Raw genomic sequence first — 24,768 nt, forward strand, 5'->3', positions numbered from 1 at the left:
GGTCCTCAAACCACCATCAGCAGCAGCAACAGCTGAGAAAACATTAGAGCTGCAAATTATTGGGGCCCACTCCATTCCCTCAGATCACTCTCTGGTGGTAGGGCCTAGAAATCAGTTTTAACCAGCCCAATAGGTGATTCACATGCAACTTGAAGGTTTGCACCAATTCACATGAAATTTCCCTTTCCAACCTCACCCGCGTTCTGCATTAGCCTGTGTGTCTCATGTTTAAACCAGACCATTCAGTTCAGTTCAGCTCAGTCATGTCTGACTCTTTGCGACCCCATGAATCGCAGCACGCCAGGCCTCCCTGTCCATCACCAACACCCAGAGTTCACTCAGACTCACGTCCATCAAGTCAGTGATGCCATCCAGCCATCTCATCCTCGGTCGTCCCCTTCTCCTCCTGCCCCCAATCCCTCCCAGCACCAAAGTCTTTTCCAATGAGTCAACTCTTCGCATGAGGTGACCAAAATACTGGAGTTTCAGCTTTAGCATCATTCCTTCCAAAGAAATCCCAGGGCTGATCTCCTTCAGAATGGACTGGTTGGATCTCCTTGCAGTCCAAGGGACTCTTCCCTAAAAAGGCCACACACAGCAATGCTTTCCTGCCCTTTTGACCTTCTGCCTCCTGAAATGCCACTGAATCCAAGCCCAGTTGGAAGGCTACCCCCTGGATGATGATGGCCCTGGGCCCTGATTTTCCCCACATTTATGTCACATCTCTTTTGTGCAATTCACCACCCTCTCTTGGGAGACAGTTAGCTTTTATATAGTGTCTCCCCTCAGTGGACTGTGAGCTCCCTGAAGAAGGCTGGTTTCTATATCCTCCACAACCTAGAAGCATGGCTTTTATGAAGGGAATGCCCAACAAACGTGTGTCAGAGTGAAAGGAAATCTTTAGGGCTGGCTGTGTACTTAAATGGAGATGCAAGGGAGTACAAGACAACACAATTGCTTTGCTGAGCAGTGCCTAATGATATGATTTTAGTATGACTCTCTGAGGCCTCCAAGAACTACTGTGTGGCAGTAAAGGGCTGCCACTTGCTTGCTGTCCCTCTTGTACATCCCCTCCCCCTTCCCAGACAGAGGTACCTCTAAGGGTCACAGTGGCCTTTTAACCCACTATCTTCTCCCTCTGCTCTGCAGGGATGCTCTTACTTGAGTCTTGTCTATAAAATCGGATGTTTTCCACTCTCACTGAACCATCTGCTCATGCCAATTGTTCTCTCTTTTCTTTTCCTTCACATATTTCTTTATTGTCCTTTGTCCTTTCAGTGGCTTCTCCACTTTTCTCAGCTTTATACTGAACAGGGGGCATCTGGGAGACAGTGTAAGTCAAGCAGAACTATCATGGCTCTTATCTTCCAGTCTGGGATTCATCTTGCTAATGTGAGTGTATTTTATTTCTTAGAAAGTTAGAGCTAGGAGGGATCTCAATTGATTATTTCAATTTCATTAGGAGAGGACACTGAAGCTGGGAGGTGTCAAATAATTTGGCCTGTACTCTTCATCACTGAAGACTTATTTTCCTTCTAATTATAGGTCTGAAGCCCTTCTGGAAGATTAAGGGTTATGAACACCTACTAGAAAACAATCAAGCACTCTAAATACATATATATCTCCAGGTATATATCTCCTTGGATGATAGAGATAAACATGCAAGTATTTTAGAGGAAAATGTTCACATGTTGGTAGTATGGTTTACAAAATCAATATCAGCTCTATTTAATATGTCTGTCTGTCTGTCTACTCAGCACTTCAGGGGATCCCAAAGAACCAGAAACTTGAATTTCTGTCTTTTTATGAACCTTATTGATTTCATTTTAATCATACTTACACTGCCTGCTTAATAAAACTCACTTTATTGACCTTTTTTTTACCTGAAAACATCATCATGTGTTGAAAATTCCAGCCAATCTTGTGCCTTCTGCCCAAGTTGAGGAAGAAGGAAAGTGGGTAGATGTGGGCGGCTCTCCCCAAGAAGATGGCAACCTGACCACCAGATGGAGGTTAAGGGCTCAACATGTTTCCCAAATGGCATTTTCACACAACCTCTGATTGGGCATAGAATTTCAGGAACACTGTGACACCTTGTTATGATCAGGAGAGTTGCACAGAGAAGGCAGGCTGTCTCATTTGCCTCTAAACAAGTCTCAGCAGCAAGTGGGATTCGACTGGCCAATTTTCCCAACCTCCTGCTCACAGAGATAATTTCTGGCCTGTTAAACACACTGTTGTAACTTTTTGATCTGATTAAACTGATACAGACCAAGTCTCTTGATCTATCTAAAAAAAATGAGTCCAGAGAGAAGCTAAGGTACCATGGCTGGGGTTCAGAGTTAAGAGAAGTAAAGAGTGTGTTTGGACTCTACTGGGAGGAAAAAAAATCATCAGAAGAAAAAAATTACTAACCTGTGTCAAACTATAAACAGAAGGTTTGCTGGGTAAGGTTGTAAGCTTTGGTAAACATTCAGGGTGTGTATGACCAGGAAGAGCCTACAAGTAAGGGGTGGGGAAGCTTACAGTATTTATACAATGAATACACATTCATATTTCTCACAAGGATCAGCCTGGGGAGAGTTCTCTGCCAAAGTGGCTAACATGCCTTTGGGGAGGTAAGAGATGGAGGAAAGGTAGAGTGTGGAAGAGGAACTCACTGTGCAAACCAAAGAATTCAAGGAAACTGGTCATTCGTCACTTGCTGAGTTTAGAACAGAGCCCAACAGAGAGAGGCACACTGCCCTGCTCACAGCAGGAAACCACTGTGCAAGCCAGAGGAACAGCGAGCTTCCGTTTCAGCAGAGCAACCACCAGCTGCCGGAGCTGCAGCTGTTTCAGACTGAAGCAAGGGTGGGACTCTCTTCTGCCTTCCCTAGGATATAATTCGAACTTCTCCTCTGCTTCTTTTATCTCTCTCTCTCTCTCCCTCTTTTCCTTTTTGCTACTGTTGTGTTTGTTTTGTTTTTAACAGGAGAGAAGAGGAGTCCTCAAGCGGAAGTGGCCTTCAGGATTCACAGAGGCCCTGGCTCCCCGCTGAACAAGGCCCCCACTGTAAACAAGGACAGCGCTTTCACTATGTCTCACAGGATGCCATGCTAAGAATACAAATCACAGAGACATGCAAGGTCTTTCTTAAGAATAAAAACACTGATCTGCCAGATCTTTAGCTCTTTGTCTGGTGAGTGTGTAAACCTAGGAAATGAGCCCAGTTGAAGCAGATACTACTCTTAACAGGCAGGAGTCTGGCATGGCATGAGGCCACTGTCTCTCTTTCTAGCTGCTTGGTGAGTATCAGTTATTCCTCCACAATAAGTGAAAAGCTCAGAAAAGAAAAACACTCCTCTTTGGGGGACCAGCATCCCAAAATCTAAGGATATGCACGAGGCCTCAGAAAAGGCAAAAGGGAATAGGCAGCAATAGTGGCCTCCTGCTCTGGGTTTGGAGCTGAACTGCTATAGTTTCAAAGCCCAGAAGAGTTCACTTTAATGAAAACAATAGGGTCTGAGGCCAAGAGAGCAAAGTCTTCATCTATCAATGCACTGCTGGGCATTCATGTATCTCCTCACTTCAGAGGAGCCAACCCCAAACTGTCTCTCTTCCAAAAAACTGCTGTCACAATGGGACTAAATCAAGGAACCAAGCATTTCTCCATTTTATCTTCCATTCCTCTCCATTTCCATTTTTGAAAAACAAAAGGGGGGTCTTTTCCACCATGGGGAGGCATGGGTGAAAGCACACACACCACATGCAGGCTGCCTGTACCTGCGTGCAGTTGAGAGCAAGGGTCACAGAAGCTTAACCTCTTGGATTGGAATTCATGTGCCAATGAGAAAAAACAATTTGGGGGACAGATATGGGTTGCTGATTTTTAGATCTGTTAGGAAGGATGCTTTACAAAACAAACTACCACCTGCCAACCACCTGTGTAACAGAAAGGCCATCTGACACAGAAAATGAAGAAAGGGTAACTAGAAACAACATCCTGAATATTCATTGGAAGGACTGATGCTGAAGCTGAAGCTCCAATACTTTGGCCACTTGATGTGAAGAGCCAACTCACTGGAAAAAAAAAAAAAAACCCTGATGCTGAGAAAGACTGAGGGCAACAGGAAAAGAGGGTGACAGAGGATGAGATGGTTGGATGGCATCACCAACTCAATGGACATGAGTTTAAGCAAACTCCAGGAGATGGTGAAGGACAAAGAAGCCTGGCATGCTGCAATCCAGGGGGTCACAAAGAGTAGGACATGACTTAGTCACTAAACAACAACATCAACACAGAAAACTCAGAAAGGGCACCTAGAATCAACATCAGTCCTTGAAATCAAATACTTTTAGCTTTATACATTTACCACTTACGCTTTCTCATCATAAAAACACCATGAACCAGTGCTGGTTCAGTCACCTCCCCACCAAACCAGAGATTATTGTTGTTATGGCTTCCCTGGAAGCGGTCATCTCTCTGTGTAGAAAATGGTAGAACCAAAAAAGGATACAAAAGCTCCAATGATGAAAACAGGGCTGAAAACGTGCTTCTGGAAGGTAAACAGTGCCAGGCCCATGTAGGAGAAGATGAAGTTCTCTGCCAGGAAGTGTAATACTTCAAAGAGCTGCACAGAAAGGGAAAAGCAAACCATAAACCCCGTGGGTCCGCTCCCTCATATTCCAGATCACTGGTGAGGACACACGACTCTCCCTCACCTGCTTCGTTCGGCTTCTGGATTCCACTGACAGATTGTTGTAGGTGTAATGAGCTTGTGTGATTCCACAGAAAAGGACAGCTACCACACCTGGCAAGAGAATTCAAGAAAAATACAAAGGGGGCAGGGAAAGAAGCTGGAAACAATCTCTCCCTAAAACAAAAAGTTAAGGTAGGAAAGCCCAGCGTATCCCACTTCCTGAAAGTTTTGGAAATTTGCCTATTACTGAAAGTGTCCCCGCCCCCACTTCTCATATCAACCTTTGCCTTCTCCCAACTCTGCTCTCCTTCAAAGCCAAGGCCCTCAATTTTCCACCTTGTTCCAGTTTTAAGGGTATTCTCTCCCCTCTTCTAAACTCCTACTGAATTGACCATCTTGATGTGGCATTCAGCATTCACTCCCTCATAGAGACTGTGAAGTATGTACTGGTCACACACTTCTGTCATATTCCTCTCTGTTTGCTGAATGAATGAATTTAATTTCAAACCAATGCTTTGTATTTTTGCATGGTCCAGGGATTCAGACAAAATGGATCCAGAGTACTAGTCCATTTATCCCAGCCCTGAAAAATCTAGATTTCTGGTTAATAGTGATTATTTTGTTGTTCAACACAATTAACACACCTGGGACTTTGCCTATATATTTACAGATGGTTGTCAAGTTTTAAAGGAAGTAGGTCACATAAAGATACATTGCAGTATTTACAAAAGATGATAAAAAGCACTTCCTAATTACCTGGGTCATGGAGAGCAACTGTACTTGAGTTTTCTAACAGAACAAATCCAATGATTAAGTTTTTTTTTAATGAGAGAATGTGAAGAAATAACAACACACAATCACCCACACTAATAATCTATGAATCTAGCACCATAAAAACACAGTCTTGAAAAACGGTGATTAAACAGACCAGACACAAAACAAGGAAAACTTGTGCTCACACTCATCTGAGTAGATGCAAAATGATCTTTAAAAAGATATATATTTTGCTTGTTATCACTACTGTTTGTAAAGTAACATAGCAATTCAGGGGAGGATACAAACAAGGTGGGCTTCCCTTGTGGCTCAGCTGGTAAAGAATCTGCCTGAAATGCAGGTAGACCTGTGTTTGATCCCTGGGTTGGTAAGATGCCCTGGAGTAGGGAAAGGATACCCACTCCAGTATGCTGGCCTGGAGAATTCCAGGGACAGTCCATGGGGTTGCAAAGAGTTGGACACGACTGAGCGACTTTCATTTTCACTTTACAAACAAGGTATTAATATATTCGGTAACTTTTGCAGCTAGGCATCTATTTATGGTCAGAATGAGTACTCAAAGCTCTGAGTTTGAAACAATAAAGCTTCAACATTTTATATATTTTTAAAAATATATAGCTTTGGGGAAAACTAAACTATTCCTACTGCAGCACACATGGCTCACTTGGCAATCCTGCATATGGACATTCTGTGAGCGGTCTATCAACTCCAGGCCACAGCTATTAAGAATTTTGCCCTCCCCTCAAGCTTCCACAGCTCCAGCCACAGTGAGTATAAGGGAAACCCAAGGGCAGAGGAAACCCACCTGTGAACCCACAAGCTTCCGCCAGGAGGAACGTGCTCCACGACATCAAAAAGAAGAGTGCAGTCTCCAGCAGGGGAAAGCAGTGCAGCTTGGTGAACTTGGTCACGTCAGCTCCTGTCAAGGAACTGTCTCCAGCAACAAACATCACGGTCACTGAGAATCATTCTCTGTTAGCCCAGGACCCTTCCCCAAAGGGCTACTCTTTCCTTTCAACTCTTCCTTTGGGGCCCCAAAGCTGCTGCATGGTTTTGAATATAAAGAAAATGAAGCTTCTCCAGTAGAATGGAGGTTTCTGAGGGCTGGGAGTGGGGGGATAGGGAGGATACTATTCAACAGGCACACAGTTTCTGTTGCAGATGATGAGAAAGGTTCTGGAAATGGTGGCAATGGTCACACAACACCAGTGGATGCACCTAATGCCACTGAATTGTATATTTAAAATGGTTAAAGTGGCAAACTTAATGTTAGGCATATTTTACCACAATTAAAAAAATAATAATAACGTAATATACCAAAAACCAAATGGGTGAACTATACAGCATGTGGATTTCCTCTCAATAAAGCTGTTTTGTTTTGTTTTTTTAATCAAGCTTTCCAATGGAACTAGAGATGGGCTCTCTGTGCTCCTGGCAATGCCCATATTTCTGAGATGCACAGTTGAGGCCTGAGGTGTGACTGGCAGATGGGTTCTGACAGTGCTGGGAGTGCCTCAGGCAGGCCTCAGAAGATGAGGCAGGGAGACTCTGACCTCTGTGGACTACTAAGGCCTGAGTCCATCACAGGTGCCTAATGCATGCATGAGGGAGAGAGGGAGGGAGAAATGCACAACTCCAACGGCAACTACAAAGTGCTGTCACTTTTGGGGATTGGCAATTCCCTTCCTCACACTGCCATTCCATGGAGTGGTGGAGGGGCAGTGCAGCTTAGAACCATGTCCTGAGTGGTTTCACTGAGCAATATAAGTCCTCAGAGCATCAGAGAGCCTTGAGGAAGAAAGCAATCTACATCTGCACAGTCCAATATGATAGCCACTAGCCCCATGTAACTACCCAACACTTAAATATGGCTAGTCTGAATTGATTTATCCTGTAAGAGCAAAATACACACCATATTTCAAAGACTTGGTACAAAACCTGAAGGGATAAAATCTCATTACTAACTTGTATAAATTCTATTAATAATCTGTGTATCTACTGTAGGCTGAAAAGATGGGGCTCACATTTGTGGCTCCCATTACATCTGTATTGGTCCCTGGTGATCTAAATGCTATTGGAAGATTTGATGAAGAACTCAGAGCACCTGTGGAAGGCTTGCCTGCTCATTTCCACACTTTGCTTTTATGCTGGTTGGTTGACTGGCTTGTTGGTTTCCAACTCAATATCATGCAGTCCTCGGCTTAAGGAAGGTCACCTTGCTATAATTCCCACAGACAGCCCCTGGCTAGTGAAGGCCATGTTAGCCCCATATGGCCTGGAACAGCGGATGACAGCAGCCAGTCTGGGGCTAAAGTACTTCACAGCCTGCTTCCTTCCAGCCTCCTGACAGGTGGTCTCCAATTCCCAGCCTCCTGGCTTTTCCACTGTTTCTGTGCCGCCTCCCACACCCCCCAAATGATGCTTCCTCCAAGTTCCTGTCTCCAGCTTGTTTATAGGAAGAAGAGAAACACAAAGGTGAGGACAGAGCTAAGCCCAGAGCTACACTCTCAAACATTTTCTCTGACTCTTAACTAGGCCATCGGCTGTCAAGTTTCACCAAAGGGTGACATTTTGGGGGCCCCCAGCCCCCAGTGGAACAACCAATTTAAGATTCATTTCTGGAAGGAGGAAATGAGAACTTTCTTTTCACAAGTGCAAGGTCACATAATCATACTCAGGTGGGTGCAGAAACCACAGAAAGGATATTAGAGCAGTCACGACACCAGTCACAGCTCCCATGGTAAAAGAGCCACTAAATATACCTAGAAAAATGCCAACTGATTTAAAAAAGGCAGCAGCATCAAAGGCGTGAGTGTTCAGCCCTGCTGGCTGGTAGGCAACAATAGACCTGGAGTTTAAAGAGAGAGAGAGTTAGGAAATACTGGGCTGGTTTTATACCATGGTACTTACAAGTATCGACAAACATAGATATCTACACTCTGCGGAGCACTCCCCATGGTGTATTCATTTAATTTAACCTGCAGGAGCCATATTATGAAGGTATCAGCATTCTGATACCACTGGACAAAGCAACATAACTTTATCAACTAAGTCTATAAACCTCATTTAGAAAAGCACCCAATTCAAAATTTAACACTTTTAAGGTGGGCCTCTGATTTTAGCCCAGAGCATTCAGGAAGCCAGAGTCTCTTTTCCCAGGCAGAAATATTGTTACTTACGAGGACAGTACAATGGCAACAGCATCATTTAGGACACTTTCTCCAAACAGAAGTGCATAAAGGTCCACGTCTGCATGCAATTCATTAAATATCGCCAGTACGGTCACTAAAAGATGGGTCAAAAGCATATAAATTGGTTGCAGTTTCTGAATGAGGAGTGATATGATGCTTGATTCTAACAACACTGCGCTTTCCACTGTAATCCCATCACACTCTGAAAATACTTCTACTGCAGAATTTTAAAAATCATCACATTTAATGTGACTTAGCTCTACTGATAGTTGAAATCTCTTTTAAGGCAGAAACCCTATTTTATTTTTTATTTTATTGACATATGGTTGATTTACTATGTTGTGTTAACTTCTGCTGTACAGCAAAGTGATTCAGCTATACACATATATTCTTTTTCATATTATTTTCCATTATGGTTTATCACAGGATATTGAATATAGTTCCCTGTACTATACAGCAGGACCTTGCTGTTTATTTATTCTATATATAATGGTTTACATCTGTTAATCCCAAATTTCCAACCCATCGCTTCCCTACCCTCCTCCATCTTGGCAACCACAAGTCTGTTTTCTATGTCTCTATGTGAGTCTGTTTCTGTTTCACAGATAGGTTCATTTCTGTTGTATTTTAAGTTTAACATGAAAGTTATATCATATGCTATCTGTCTTCCATTGTCTTATTTCACTTAGTATGATAATTTCTAGGTCCATCATCATTGCTGCAATGAAACCCTATTTTATTGATCATCGTGCTCCCAGATTCCAGCATAGGGTCAGGGCACAGAGAAGGCTTTACTGCTGCTGCTGCTGCTAAGTCGCTTCAGTCGTGTCTGACTCTGTGCGACCCTATAGACGGCAGCCCACCAGGCTCCCCCGCCCTTGGGATTCTCCAGGCAAGAACACTGGAGTGGGTGCCATTTCCTTCTCCAATGAATGAAAGTGAAAAGTGAAAGTGAAGTCGCTCAGTCGTGTCCAACTCTTAGCGACCCCATGGACTGCAGCCTACCAGGCTCCTCCTTCCATGGGATTTTCCAGGCAAGAGTACTGGAGTGGGGTGCCATTGCCTTCTCAAGGCTATACTAAAGATATGTAAAATAATGCAAGTCCTCATTTATGACAGGCTATACATAATTACACTTCTCACAGGTTTCACATTTCGCAGGTATTTAAAAATCAACTTTTTCCAGACCAGCAGCTCTCACACTTTTGATCTCAGGACTGCTTTACATCCTTAAAAAATTCTGAGGCCGGCAAAGAGTTTTAGTTTTGTGGATTATAGCTTTCAATATTTACAGTATTGAGTAAAACAAAAAAATTAAATATTTATTCATTTAAATTACTAGTAAACCCATTCTATGTGAACATTTTTTACTGAAAAATAATAATTTTTCCATAAAATAGTGTAAAGACAACTACTGTTTTACATTTTCTCAGGTCTTTTTAATATCTGAAGTAATGGAACATAGTTTTCACATCTGTTTCTATATTTGATCAATAGGGAGTCAGTGTTACAGTTATGTAAGCCCTGGAAAACTCCACTCAACAGTACACTTCTAAGAAAGAATGTAAGCAAAAAAGACAAATGATATACTACTATCACTCTTAAATCAGTTTTGACCTTATGGAACCCCAAAAGGGTTTTGGAGTTTCTGGACTTTGGTTCTACTGATAGTTGGGGCCATATACCTCTTTGTCATGGGGGCCACCTGGTGTGCCATAAGATAGTTTAGCAGTATCCTTGGCCTCTACCCACAAGATACCAGTAGCATCACACACTCTCCCCTGCCAAGCTTTGGCAACCAAAAATGTCTCCATACATTGCTGAACATCTGCTGTGGTGGGGCAGAATCATTCCCAGTCAAGAACCACCACTCTAATCTGTACATGCAGGTGGGGTTCACTTGCAACACTCACATTCAACTACCTTTTGTTTTGTTAGTTTCTGCCATAAGAAACTGAGAAACTAAACTCACTTCTTTAGCTTCCCTTGTGGTAAGTGCCACCTCTTGCTGCCTGGAAGAAGGTGAAGCCTGGATACAGTGCGGTCATCTTGCCTCCATGGGGCAGTTAAGGTGTGTCTGAAATCCAAAGGTAGTGCACTAGAAAGACTGAGTGCCTGATTGTCATGGGAACCATGGCACCAGCTGGAGCTCTTAGCCAAGATAAACAGCTCTCTGTTTAAGTTAGTATTAGCCACACCATCCTGTTATTTGCAACCAAACACATTACTATTTAGCAGTATTATAAACCAACCACTTTCGTAACCATCATCCAGCACAGGAAACTGTAACTTTGCCAACCCCCACAGAAGCACCTCACAATATATTCCATCCCAATCTCAGTTCAGTTCAGTCGCTCAGTCATGTCTAACCCTTTGTGACCCCATGGACTGCAGCATGCCAGACCTCCCTGTCCACCACCAACTCCCAGAGTTTACTCAAACTCATGTCCATTGAGTCGGTAATGCCATCGAACCATCTCATCCTCTGTCATCCCCTTCTCCTCCCACCTTCAATCTTTCCCAGCATCAGGGTCTTTTACAACGAGTCAGTTCTTCGCATCAGAGGGCCAAAGTATTGGAGTTTCAGCGTCAGCATCAGTCCTTCCATTGAATATTCAGGGCTGATTTCCTTGAGGATGGACTGGTTGGATTTCCTTGCAGTCCAAGGGACTCTCAAGAGTCTCAGCCAACACCACAGTTCAAAAGCATCAATTCTTCAGTGCTCAGCTTGCTTTACAGTCCAACTCTCACATCCATATGTGACTACCAGAAAAACCACAGCTTTGACTAGATGGACTTTTGTTGCCAAAGTAATGTCTCTGCTTTTTAATATGCTGTCTAGGTTGGTCATAACTTTTCTTCCAAGGAGCAAGCATCTTTTAATTTCATGGCTGCACTCACCATCTGTGGGAGCAGTGGCTGCATGGTGTGAGGGCAGCAGTGAGGAGATATCCCACATCTAAGGGCAGAGAAGCCCCAGGAAGATGGTAGGCGCTGGAGCAGCAGCTGCGTAGTGGCTGCATGGCCCTAAGGCGGCCCTGAGGAGATACCCCACGTCCAAAAGCAAAGAAGAAGCCCCAGAACAATGGTAGGAGTGAAATCACCTTTAGAATCAAACACCATACCTACCAGAAACGCTTAGAGGGCTCAAGCAAACCTTGTGCACACCAGGACCCGGAGACCCCACAGAGACTGAGACAAAACTGTGTTTGAGTGTCTCCTGTGGAGGTGCAGGTCAGCAGTGGACTGCTGTGGGGGCAGGGGCTCTGGGTGCAGCAGACTTGGGTATGGCATAAGCCCTCTTGGAGGAGGTCACCATTAACCACACCATAGAGCCGCCAGAACTTACACAGGACTGGGAAACAGACTCTTGGTGGGCAAAAACAGAACCTTGTGTGCACCAGGACCCAGGAAAAAGGAGGAGTGACCACACAAGAGACTGACCCAGACTTGCCCTTACGTGTCCAGGAGTCTCTGGCAGAGGCCTGGGTCAGTGGTGGCCTGCTGCAGGGCTGGGGGCACTGAGTGTAGCAGTGCATACATGGGACCTTGTGAAGGAGGTCGCCATTATATTCATTACCTCCACCATAGTTTAGCCCAGATAAATAACAGGGAGGGAACACAGCCCCATCCATCAACAGAAAAGTGGATTAAAGATTTACTGAACATGGCCCCGTCCATCAGAACAAGACCCAGTTTACCCCTCAGTCTGTCCCTCCCATCAGGAAGCTTCCATAAGTCTCTTATCCTTCTCCATCAGAGGCCAGACAGACTGAAAACCACAATCACAGGAAACTAACCAACCTGATCACATGGACCACAGCCTTGTCTAACTCAATGAATCTATGAGCCACGCCATGTAGGGCCACTCAAGACGGATGGGTCATGGTGGAGAGGTCTGACAAAATGTGGTCCACTGGAGAAGAGAATGGCAAACCACTTCAGTATTCCTGCCTTGAGAACAACCCCATGAACTGTATGAAAAGGCAAAAAGATAAGACAATGAAAGATGAACTCCCCAGGTCAGTAGGGGCCCAATATGCTACTGAGATCAGTGGAGAAATAACTACAGAAAGAATGAAGAGACGGAGTCAAAGCAAAAACAACACCCAGTTGTGGATGTGACTGGTGATGGAAGTAAAGCCTGATGCTGTAAAGAGCAATACTGCATAGGAACCTGGAATGTTAGGTCTATGAATCAAGGCAAATTGGAAGCGGTCAAACAGGAGATGGCAAGAGTGAACGTCGACATTCTAGGAATCAGCGAACTAAAATGGACTGGAATGGGTGAATTTAACTCAGATGACCATTATATCTACTACTGCGGGCAGGAATCCCTTTAGAAGAAATGGAGTAGCCATCATTGTCAACAAGAGAGTCTGAAATGCAGTACTTGGATGCAATCTCAAAAATGACAGAATGATCTCTGTTCGTTTCCAAGGCAAACCATTCAATATCACAGTAATCCAAGTCTATGCCCCAACCAGTAATGCTGAAGAAGCTAAAGTTGAACGGTTCTATGAAGACCTACAAGATCTTCTAGAACTAACACTAAAAAACGATGTCCTTTTCATTATAGGGGACTGGAATGCAAAAGTAGGAACTCAAGAAATAACTGGAGTAACAGGCAAATTTGGCCCTGGAATACAGAATGAAGCAGGGCAAAGGCTAATAGAGTTTTGCCAAGAGAACGCACTGGTCATAGAAAACACCTGTTCCAACACAAGAGAAGACTCTACACATGGACATCACTAGATGGTCAATACCAAAATCAGATTGATTATATTTTTTGCAGCCAAAAATGGAGAAGCTCTATACAGACAGCAAAAACAAGACCAGGAGCTGACTGTGGCTCAGACCATGAACTCCTCATTGCCAAATTCAGACTTAAATCGAAGAAAGTAGGGAAAACCACTAGACCATTCAGGTATAACCTAAATCAAGTCCCTTATAATTATACAGTGGAAGTGACAAATAGATTCAAGGGATTAGATCTGATAGAGTGCCTGAAGAACCATGGACAGAGGTTCGAGACATTGTAGAGGAGGCAGGGATCAAGACTATCCCCAAGGAAAAGAAATGCAAAAAAGGCAAAATGGTTGTCTGAGGAGGCAGACAGCTGTGAATAAAGGAGAAGCAAAAGGCAAAGGAGAAAAGGAAAGATATACCCATTCGAATGCAGAGTTCCAAAGAACAGCAAAGAGAGATAAGGCTTCTTAAATGAACAATGCAAAGAAGTAGAGGAAAAGAATAGAATGGGAACTACTAGAGATCTCTTCAAGAAAATTAGAGATACCAAGGGAACATTTCATGTAAAGATGGGCTTGATAAAGGACAGAAATGGTATGGACCTAACAGAAACAGAAGATATTAAGAATAGGTGGCAAGAATACACAGAAGACCTACAAAAAAGATCTTCATGACCCAGATAATCATGATGGTGTGATCACCAACCTAGAACCAGACATCCTGGAATGCGAAGTCAAGAGGGCCTTTGGAAGCATCACTACGAACAAAGCTAGTGGAAGTGATGGAATTCCAGTGGAACTATTTCAAATCCTACAAGATAATGCTGTGAAAGTGCTGCACTTAATATGCTAGCAAATTTGGAAAACTCAGCAGTGGCCACAGGACTGGAAAAGGCCAGTTTTCATTCCAATCCCAAAGAAAGGCAATGCCAAAGAATGCGCTAACTACCACACAATTGCACTCATCTCACACACTAGCAAAGTGATGGTCAAAATTCTCCAAGCCAGTCTTCAACAGTACGTGAACCATGAACTTCCAGATGTTCAAGCTGGATTTAGAAAAGGCAGAGGAACCAGAGATCAAATTGCCAACATCCACTGGATCATGGAAAAAGCAAGAGAGTTCCAGAAAAACATCTATTTCTGCTTTATTGACTATCCCAAAGCCTTTGACTATGTGGATCACAATAAACTATGGAAAATTCTGAAAGAGATGGGAATACCATCAGGAATTCCTGACCTGCCTCTTAAGAAATCTGTATGCAGGGCATGAAGCAACAGTTAGAACTGGACATGGAACAACAGACTAGTTCCAAATAGGAAAAAGAGTGCATCAAGGCTGTATATTGTCACCCTGCTCATTTAACTTATACATAGTACATCATGAGAAACGCTGGGCTGGAAGAAGCACAAGCTGGAATCAAGATTGCCAGGAGAAATATCAATAATCTCAGATATGCAGATGATACCACCCTTATGGCAGAAAGTGAAGAAGAACTAAAGAGCCTCTTGATTAAAGAGGAGAGTGAAAAGGTTGGCTTAAAATTCAACATTCAGAAAACTAAGATAATGGCATCTGGTCCCATCACTTCATGGCAAATAGATGGGGAAACAGGGGAAACAGTGGCTGACTTTATTTTGGGGGCTCCAAAATCACTGCAGATAGTGAGTGCAGCCATGAAATTAAAAGATGCTTACTCCTTAGAAGAAAAATTATGACCAACCTAGACAGGACAGTAAATAGCAGAGACATTACTTTGCTGACAAAGGTCTGTCTAGCTAAGGCTATGGTTTTTCCAGTAGTCGTGTATGGATGTGAGAGTTGCATTATAAAGAAAGTTAAGTGCCAAAGAATTGATGCTTTTGAACTGTGGTGTTGGCTAAGACTCTTGAGAGTCCCTTGGACTGCAAGGAGATCCAACCAATCAATCCTCAAGGAAATCAGTCCTGAATATTCATTGGAAGGACTGAAGCTGAAGCTGGAACTCCAATACTTTGGCCCTCTGATGCGAAGAACTGACTCATTGTAAAAGACCCTGATGCTGGGAAAGATTGAAGGTCGGAGGAGAAGGGGAAGACAGAGGATGAGATGGTTGGATGGCATTACCGACTCAATGGACATGAGTTTAAGTAAACTCCGGGAATTGGTGATGGACAGCGAGGTCTGGCATGCTGCAGTCCATTGGGTCACAAAGAGTCAGACACAACTGAGCCACTGAACTGAACTGACATGTTTTTTACTCTATGGCTTCCCCCTTTCATTCCTTTCTGTTAGCTCTCTTTTCATAATGCCCTATTGTTTACTTTTCTCTTTTCTTAACCGTCCAATCCTGATGTATACAGTTCTAACTTCTACCGTTTTGTTAACTTCCTTTAGCTTCTGTTGGCATATTAATAAAGTTTCATCTCCTTTGTGAGCCTCTTTTTCTGGTATGACTTCATTATCTGTAACTTTATTATTCAGAGGGGTTATCCCCACTTTTTCTTCTGTTTACATGAAATTCAACTTCAATCCATTTCTGCTGCTCACAGTGAGGTGGTAGAAGCCCAGAAGAGCTTTCCTAGTTTCATGGCTCTATGGCTCCCTCTTCTGGTTTTACACTGAAATATTAAAAAATATGGCCTCTGGGTGCAGCCACCTCCTCAATCCAGCCACCTCCTCAATCTGAGATCTACTCCCTCTGCTCTCCCTTACCATTAAAATCTGAGCTTTCTTTCTCCTTTAATGCCCTGTCAATCAAGGTCAGTGGTCCGAGCAGGTCATTTTTAGGGAGTACCTCTGTTGTTGCAGAGAGATCTTCCACAAGGGATTTCCTAAGAGCCCTGAGGATCCAGGTCCCTTCAGCAGCCTCACGCCTCCTCCAGTCTCCTTGCCCTCACCCACAAATGGAACCCTAAAAAGCCTCCTCTCAATATCAACTATTGTTACCTGACAGAACCATAAAATTCTTGACTCCCAGCAGGGACCCGTTCTTTTGAGTGTGAATACTTACGGGATATTTCTGGGTGCCCTGACAATCAAAACAACCAGCAGTCCCCTCTTCCCTTTGCTTCCTCCAGCATAGCTGCTGTTCTTATCCCAAAGTCTCACTGCTGTGGGTAGTTTGACCCCACCAGTTGATATCAGGGGATTCATCAAGATATTCTGTCAGCTAGCTCAGTCTGTTTTCTCTTTTGCTGTCCTGCTTGCTCTATTTTTGATAGAGATTAAGGGAGATTCCCAATCTACCCCTCATTGTGCCTTTCTTTACAAAAAGTTTAGTTCATTTATTTGAGAGTAAACAAAAAGTAATTTGGATTTGAAAAATGTCAACTATATCACAAGGCAGATCTAGATAATCATAAATCTAGGCAATAAAATCACTACTGTAAGCATTCAGATGTGAGCCAGACATCAACATGAGGCATCACCAGCAGGCCTACTTTCTAAGAGACAGACATGTCACCTCTTCATAATACATCTTCAAGATACAAGGTCAGTCTCTTTCTTCCACCCCTAAAAACAGTTAAGCAAGTTACACAACCAGAAAAATCTTTAGGGATTAGGCTAAAAAAAAAGTTCTTGTTTTGTGGATTATATATTACATGAACAATATGTGTGTCTCCTTACAAAAGACCTGTGATGGTTACTTTTATTTGTGAACTTGACTGGGCCATGGGGTACCCAGATATTTGATTAAACACTATTGTAGATGTGTCTGAGGTTTTGGATGAGATTAACATTTGAATCAGTAGACTGAGTAAAGCAGATGGCCCTCCTCAATGAGGGTGGGACTCATCAAATTGGTTGAAGATTTCACTGCAGATCTTGGGACCTCTACAGTTTCCATAATCACATGAGCCAAGGCCTTATAATCAATTAATATCTTGTTCCCTCTCCTCCTCCCCGCTATGTACACACACACATATCTATTTATTCTGTTTCTTTGAAAAACCCTAATACAAAATTGTTACTCTAGTTTATTATTATATAAAAACTGTCTTGTTTTGAACCCAATGTTGAAGAAAAATTATCAAAACAACAACAATAATTAAGGTTTTACCAGGAAGCAGGCACTATGATAAACATTTTACAATTTTGTTTAGTCCTCATGAAAACCCTAAGTGAATAGTATTATCGTATCCCCCAATTTAGAGATGAGAAAACAGGCCCTGTGTGATGGGCTGTTTTCCTGCTGCAGTATCAAACTTCCCAAAATCTCAGTGGTCGGACCTGACTGAAATTTTATTGATTACTCATACAGTATGTCTACTGGGGGTTGGCACCAGAAGCCTCTGTTCACAACAGTCAGTCAGTCACTCACTCAGGAACTGAAGACTGGTGTAGGTCAATCTCAGTGAGCAGAGCATAGGGCTGGCAGTCCAGGAAACCTGGGTTCTAGGACTTTATCAGCAAGGTTCCTGGCAAGAACTAGATGAGCAATTTGAAGAGTGTTTAAAAAGGGATTATTTATAGACGTGTAGAGAGAGCACAGGGCTTCCCTGGTGGCTCAGATGGTAAAGAATCTGGCTGCAATGCAGGAGACCCGGGTTCGATCCCTGGGTTGGGAAGATCCCCTGGAGAAGGAAATAGCAACCCACTCCAGTATTCTTGCTTGGAAAATTCCATGGATGGAGGAGCCTGGCGGGCTACAGTCCATGGGGTCGCAAAGAGTCGGACACAACTGAACGACTAAGCACGAGCACGTAGAGAGTATGGGAGAGGGGGAGGGCAGTTACCTGCAGCTGAAAACAGGGAGCTTCTATGCCATCCCTGAGCCCGAAGGAGTGACTGTCAGAACCAGGAGCTGTGTGAAGAGGGTCACTCAACAGGAGCTGTGACCTCTGATCAAGGAACACAGGCAGCCCACAGGGACCCTGCATGTCTACCCCTGTTTAAGTGTCTTACTGGTGCTGCCCCATGGACAAATCCAATGGGAAAGTAGAAATCTTCTGTACAAGTCAGCCTCCCAGCGCCAAGAAGAGAGTGGAGAAGGATGGTGTGTAAACCTGGAGGGGCGACTAGAAGCCATCCAACAATGCACAGCAAAGTCCAAAGACTTAATAAAGTGAAGGCTTGAGCTACATAATTTTCAAAAGCCCTTTTGACTTTTAAACACTATTTTCCTAAAATACTACTGTGAAAGTGAAAGTCACTCAGACGTGTCTGACTCTTTGCGACTCCATGAACTATACAGTTCATGGAATTCTCCAGGCCGGAATACTGGAATGGACAGCCTTTCCCTTCTCCAGGGCATCTTCCCAACCCAGGGATCGAACCCTGGTCTCCCACATTGCAGGCAGATTATTTACCAGCTGAGCCACAAGGGAAGTCCAAAATACTACCATACCAATAGTAAAAATATAATGTACAGTTAGCTTATTTATCCATGATGATAAATACTAGCTTTATAATTAATTTTAATAATTAACACTTTGCACTAGTCTAAACTTGGCTGTTCTGATTTTCAATCTCTCATTCTTCCTGCCCATCACCTTAGAAAGCAAGGCAAGAAGTCACCCATGGCCCTCCTGGGCAACTCTGTGTCTGACCAAGATGAAGACTACAGGTGTGGACAATCAGGTGATGGCGGTGGGCGGGGTGGCAGAGATAGGCAGGGGATGACAGACTAGGCAGGTGACTTCTAAAGACAGGGAGTAAACAGGCTGCTCCCCTCACAGCCCAACCCTTGGAATCAGAGAGAACAGGGTCACAACAGCTGTTTCCAACTGAACATGGACTGAGAAATTACAATTCACTGACTGAAGACTGCTGTTACAGGTATCTTAAAAACGTGGGGAAAAATAAAAGAATAACAGAAAAACAAAGAAAGACAAAATATCAAGAACCTGACTTTGTTCATTCAACTAACTTTTCCTGAAGACTCCATTTGTATACAAAAGAGCACTGAGCACCTGTAAACCCTCGGCACAAAGCAGCAAGTAATGTTACATAAGAAACAGACCTGACTCTAGAGCTGTAAGAGCTACTAACTGAAGCAGTAAAGGAAGAATAACTAGGCAAGTGGCAGATTTGAATTCAGTTTCAAAGACTAAGCAAAAGACTGACCAGCCTGGGTGGTGCAACTAGAGAATTACTTTCTGACAGCACTGATCACAGGTTTTGAAACCTATGAATGGGTCCGGTTGTCTTGAGGGGTGTAAAGGTGTCAGGATTATAATGAGAGGAATCACCACATAATGGTTCATAGGAACGGTGCTCATTTCCTCTGGTAGCTGTTTACAGCTATGTACTATGGGTTGGAAACATTTTTCTTTCCTGTATTGTGGATCCAATTTTAGTCCAGTGCACAAAGATGGCATGTGGCACTCGTGGCACACAAGTACAGAATGGAGAGGGCTTCTGGTTACAGAGCAGCCTACATCACCCCACACATACACTGTTCCCATCAACAGGAAGACCAAAGACTGGAGCAAGTACAGTGAAGTCACAAACAAGGACTTTTATTTTTTCATATCCCTCAATATCACGACATAACCCCAAATCAGAATTTTTGTTGGATACACCATGCCCAAGAAGTCAATCTAGTCTTATGTTTCCCTCTAACTCTACACTGAAGTTTTTATTTCTTTTATGGCCCAAATTCTCAAACAACAGATTTTTAGGAAGCTGGTAAAACAGTTTCAATTTACAAAAGCATTCTACATTTCAGAAAGATTTCCATTAAAAAGAAGTTAAAGTTCATGTTCTGATGTTTAGTAAGTTTCAAATTTCAATTTTCTAGAACTTCATTTTATATAAAACCCTTACTGTGCCAATCTTCACAGGCCAAATAAAAATGGTGTGTCATGGTAATGCCTTCCACTATTTTCTACCACACTATGGACACATTAAAGTGAAGTAAATAATTACAAAGATAATATGGAAAAATAAACCTTTCTATCCAATTAAATGCAGCAACACTAATAGTTCAGAAGACAGTATCAATAATCTTTATGTTATGCTAACTTGCCTTTGCTTATCAGTGGTACCAGTAAGATATTAGTAATAAACTTATAGATGAGTATAATTAGTAATATATTTTCAGAAACAATAAACATCTTTCTTAGACTTTAAAGAATCATTTTTCAATAGACACACATCTATTGAAATGTTACAGATATTGTAGTATTAGAATAATAAAGCTACATTTCAGAGTACTTGTGTTAAATGGTAACCTATTATTAAACATACACACAGGGAAAACACAGAAATCTCTGCCTGAGTCTGAAAATGTTTATTAGTTCAGATCAGTTGCTCAGTTGTGTCCGACTCTTTGTGACCCTATAGACTGCAGCACGCCAGACTTCCCTGTCCTTCACCAACTCCCAGAGTTTGCTCAAACTCATGTCCATTGAGTCAGTGATGCCATCCAACCATCTTATCCTCTGTCATCCCCTTCTCTTCCTGCCTTCAATCTTTCCCAGCATCAGGGTCTTTTTATAGAGACCAATATAATCAGCAGATGCTACGCTCAATGCTTTACATGCATTATCTCATTTAAATCTTCACACCAGCCCTTCATAATAGGAAATAGGTACCATTAGTCCTAATTAATAAATGAGAAAACTGGCACTCAGGAGATAAAATGTGCCCAGGATACCCGGTCAGTAGCTGGCAGGGCTAGAACTCAAACCACCACTTGCAACTCCACACCCCACATTCTTGTCACAAACAAAGGTGCTTCAACCAGCCAAGTCTTCAGTATCAGTTTACTTAGAGTGTTTGTAAGAAAATAGTGGGGTGAAAGAGGCCAATGCTTTTCGGATCATCAAGATTTTTCAGAGCCACACAACTGTCTAGAGCTGTGCTATCCAATGTGGTAGCCACTAGCCACTTGGAGCTATGTAGGATGGGGAGGGAGGTGGGAGGGTGTTCCAAAAGCGAGAGGATATATGTATACCTATGGCTGATATGTGTTGAGGTTTGACAGAAAACAGCAAAATTCTGTAAAGCAATTATCCCTCAATAAAAATAAATTAATTTAAAAAAATCAGTTCTTTGGTTGCACTGCCTCACATGTCAAGTGTTCAATAGCCACACATAGCCACTGGCTACTGTAAAGCACTAGGAAGATTATGGAACATTTCTATCACTACAGATAGGTCTGCTGGCTAGCACTGATTTAGAAGACCCCCAAGAGGCATAGGGAAGTTGTTTGGGGGGTGGAATTTTAGTATCTTAGAGGTCATCACTGCCCAGAATGTTAGAGGCATCATAGACACTGAAAAGACCTTTCCATCTGTACTATGAGAACAAGATTAGCTCTTTCTCCATAAATTCTTTCCCTACACTGGTATGCTCAGTAGTTAACACTAGAGGAAAGAATAGCTGTAACTATTTTATGTGAACTAAATCAATTATGAGTTCCAACTTGAAGAGGAGTGCCTATTTGTTTGTTCTGGGCTGCAGGGGAGGAAGGGTATATAATAATTCCACTTTTAAGAACTGGTTCAAATAACACTTGAAAAATACAAGGTAAGAGATTTATGAATAGGAACCACATCACAGTGTATAGGAGCATTGCACAAAAGGACTTCACAAATTAAATTACATTCACTACAGTACTAGTGTACATTTCTACTAAGCAAAGATATTATTTAAACCAAATTATATGCTCCTAAAAAGAAGGCAAAAGCATAACACTGAGAAAAAAAGACAGTCTAAGTGTAAAACTTATGACCAAATTAGACATTCTAAAATGAAAGACAAAAAGGAGGAAACACAGGTGGAAACAACTCAAGCACTTGTTGGCAGGTGAATAGATAAGCAAAAATATGGTATATTCATACAATGGAATATTATTCAGATTTAAAAGGAAGGAAATTCTGACACATGTTACAACATAGATGAACCCTGAGGACATCATGCTAAGGAAATAAGCCAGACACAAAGAGACAAATACTGATGATTCCACTTATCTGAGGTATCTACAGTAGTCAAACTCATAGAGACAGACAGTAGAATGGTGGTTGCCCAGGTCTGGGAGGTGGAGTGGGGAGAGAATGAAGAGATGTTGTTTAATGGGTACACAGGTTCAGTTTTGCAAGACGAAAAAATTCTGGAGATTGGTTGCACAACAATATGAATATACTCAATACTGCTGAACTATACACCTAAAGATGATTAAGGTGGTAAATTTTATGCTATTTTTACAGTAATAATAATAATTTTTTTTAAAGGGAAAGGCAGGCCCTTCTTAGAAAAGCCATCTAAGTCCATTAGACCACTTGACTTACTGGTCTCTTCCTCTACTTTTATGAAAGTTAATGATTGCTCTGAGCTTTTTAAGATTTAAATAATGGAACATTATGACAATAAGGCCAAAGATGCAAATACCTGGGTCAGTAGCAGAGATAATTGCTCCGAAAAAGAGGCAATCCGTGTAGTAAAATTTATCCGAGAGCTGCCCCACAATCTTCATGAGCTTCACCACACCATACATGAGATTTCTATAACAAGAAAAGGTAAACTGTGTCAGAAGAAAAAGAAAAGAAAACCCACCTACTCGAATAAGCTGGCAAATACATAAGCAGAGGAGTACTAGAATACTGCACTTCCAAAGAGGTTTGTGGAAACATCAGGCAGCTGTTGTGGTTGGATACTAACCAGGAACATGTGCAAATAAGACTTTGGCACCAAGTAATGGTCTGCAGTTACTGTCATCTTCCTGAAGTATATTGAGCATTCCATTTTTTAAAAATTGTACTTACAACTATAAAGTACGATCCTCAACTAGCAACAGTTAGGGCATTTTAAGCAACTGGGTAGTAGGGAAGAAAGGAAGAGTAAGAACCCTGCAGAATGGGTAATGAAATTGCTACAAAACTCCAAGGATTCCAAGACAGTGTATTTAAAGTCATGGATATGAATGGACTGGATCAAGCTGGAGAGAAAAAAAAATGGGATGGCCACAAGAATCCAACTGGTCAACCTTCTCTGCCAATAATTATTACAAAACAGGGAAAAGAGGCAAAACTCTTTAAAATCTTCCATTAAAATATCAGTGTACTCACTGACATATCTGGCTCCTCACTCTTTGCATGGGTTAGACAGGCAGCCCTCCTTACACCTTGAGCAGAGTACATTTCCTACAGGACAGCTCACAAATTAGGGGGAGTGAGGAGTGTTAAAAGGCCTAGTACTTGTTATTAAACGTGTGTGTGTGTGTGTGTGTGTGTGTTGGCAGCAGCTGTAGGGATTAGGGGAATACAAACAACCACAGAATAAAGAGAAATTAAGAAAACAATCCCATTTACAATGTAATCAAAAAGAATACAACACTTAGGAATAGATTTAACCAAAAATAAATAGACACAGTATAGACTCATTGTACCCTATAGCCAATCTTCAGTAAAAAGATTCTTGATAGTCAAGACCATATCATTGCTCATCTTTGTACCGTGGGTGTCTAGAACTGTAGATTGATTATCTAGGACCTCAAGAACTATTTGCAGAGTTGAATCCTTTTGAGAATAAATAGTTATAATTTAGTTTTGCCTACTGTGTGCTGGACATTGTTCCAGACACTTAATCAGTTAATATTTCAATTCACAGGAACTCTATGATACCCTGGAGGAGGAAATGGCAACCCATTCCAGTATTCTTGCCTGGGTAATCCCATGGACAGAGATATCTGGTAGGCTACAGTCTGTGGAGTTGCAAAGAGTTGGACACGACTGAGCAACTGAACTCTACGATATAGATTTGATTTGCTCCTTGTTGCTTATCCAAGGCTTCTTTCATCTACCTTTTAAGTATTTCTTAAAACTAGACCTTCCTCGACATTTCCTTCTATCGTAAGTTTAGACCTGAGCAATAGATTTCTCTCTGGCAGCATTTTCCCCATCATCACAAATGCCAATATCCTGTCACTCTCTTACCGGACAAAGTCCAAGCCCCTCCTTTTTTGGTGGCATAAAAGGCTACTGCTTTTATCTCCAGCTTTCCAGATAATTTTTTTAATTAACTGAAGTCCACAGTTCATTCAGGTTTCCTTAGTTTTTACCTAATATCCTTCTTCTGTTCCAAGATTCCATCCAGGATACCACATTACATTTAGTCATCATATCTCTTTTGTCTCCTCTTGGTTTTGTGTCCTCTTGACAGTTTCTCAGACTCTGCTTGCTTTTGATGACCTTGGTAGTTAGGAGGAGTACTAGTCAGGTATTTTGTAGAATCTGAGACCTGTCTGATTTTTTTTCTCATGATTAGACTAAGGTACTTTGATTTTAGGAGGAAGACATAGTGGTAAATGCCATTCATATCACAAATATCAGGTACAGAGTATCAACATGATTTACTAATTTGGGCGTTAATCCTGATCACCTGGCTGAGGTAGTATTTGTCAGGTTTCTCCACTGTAAAGCTACTCCTTACTTTGCATGCTGTAC

The 24,768-nt window shown here is 42.3% G+C and overlaps 2 protein-coding genes across 3 annotated transcripts in view; one reads left to right on the forward strand and one right to left on the reverse strand.

Moving 5' to 3' along the window:
• The window catches only part of CHST7 (carbohydrate sulfotransferase 7), a 520,876-nt gene that overhangs the window by 73,632 nt on the left and 422,476 nt on the right, over positions 1-24,768 (forward strand). The window contains exon 2 of one of the 2 annotated variants that reach the window (XM_052663799.1): positions 2,975-3,044. The exons of the other annotated variant lie outside the window; for it this stretch is intronic. The gene's annotated coding sequence lies outside the window, so the exon portion shown is untranslated. Of the gene's footprint in view, positions 1-2,974; positions 3,045-24,768 lie in introns of those variants that run through there. 2 annotated transcript variants of the gene reach the window in all.
• Positions 1-24,768, reverse strand: part of SLC9A7 (solute carrier family 9 member A7) — a 167,505-nt gene that overhangs the window by 39,997 nt on the left and 102,740 nt on the right. Inside the window, exons 5-11 of the mRNA XM_052663795.1 lie at positions 22,715-22,827; positions 8,636-8,741; positions 8,163-8,304; positions 6,262-6,367; positions 4,705-4,793; positions 4,500-4,613; positions 1,884-1,995 (exon numbers count right to left, since the gene is read on the reverse strand). Of these exons, the coding sequence (XP_052519755.1) occupies positions 1,884-1,995; positions 4,500-4,613; positions 4,705-4,793; positions 6,262-6,367; positions 8,163-8,304; positions 8,636-8,741; positions 22,715-22,827 (782 nt within the window). The remainder of the gene's footprint in view (positions 1-1,883; positions 1,996-4,499; positions 4,614-4,704; positions 4,794-6,261; positions 6,368-8,162; positions 8,305-8,635; positions 8,742-22,714; positions 22,828-24,768) is intronic.

The sequence above is a fragment of the Budorcas taxicolor genome, chromosome X (genome assembly GCF_023091745.1).
Source record: "Budorcas taxicolor isolate Tak-1 chromosome X, Takin1.1, whole genome shotgun sequence".
Taxonomy (NCBI): Eukaryota; Metazoa; Chordata; class Mammalia; order Artiodactyla; family Bovidae; genus Budorcas; species Budorcas taxicolor.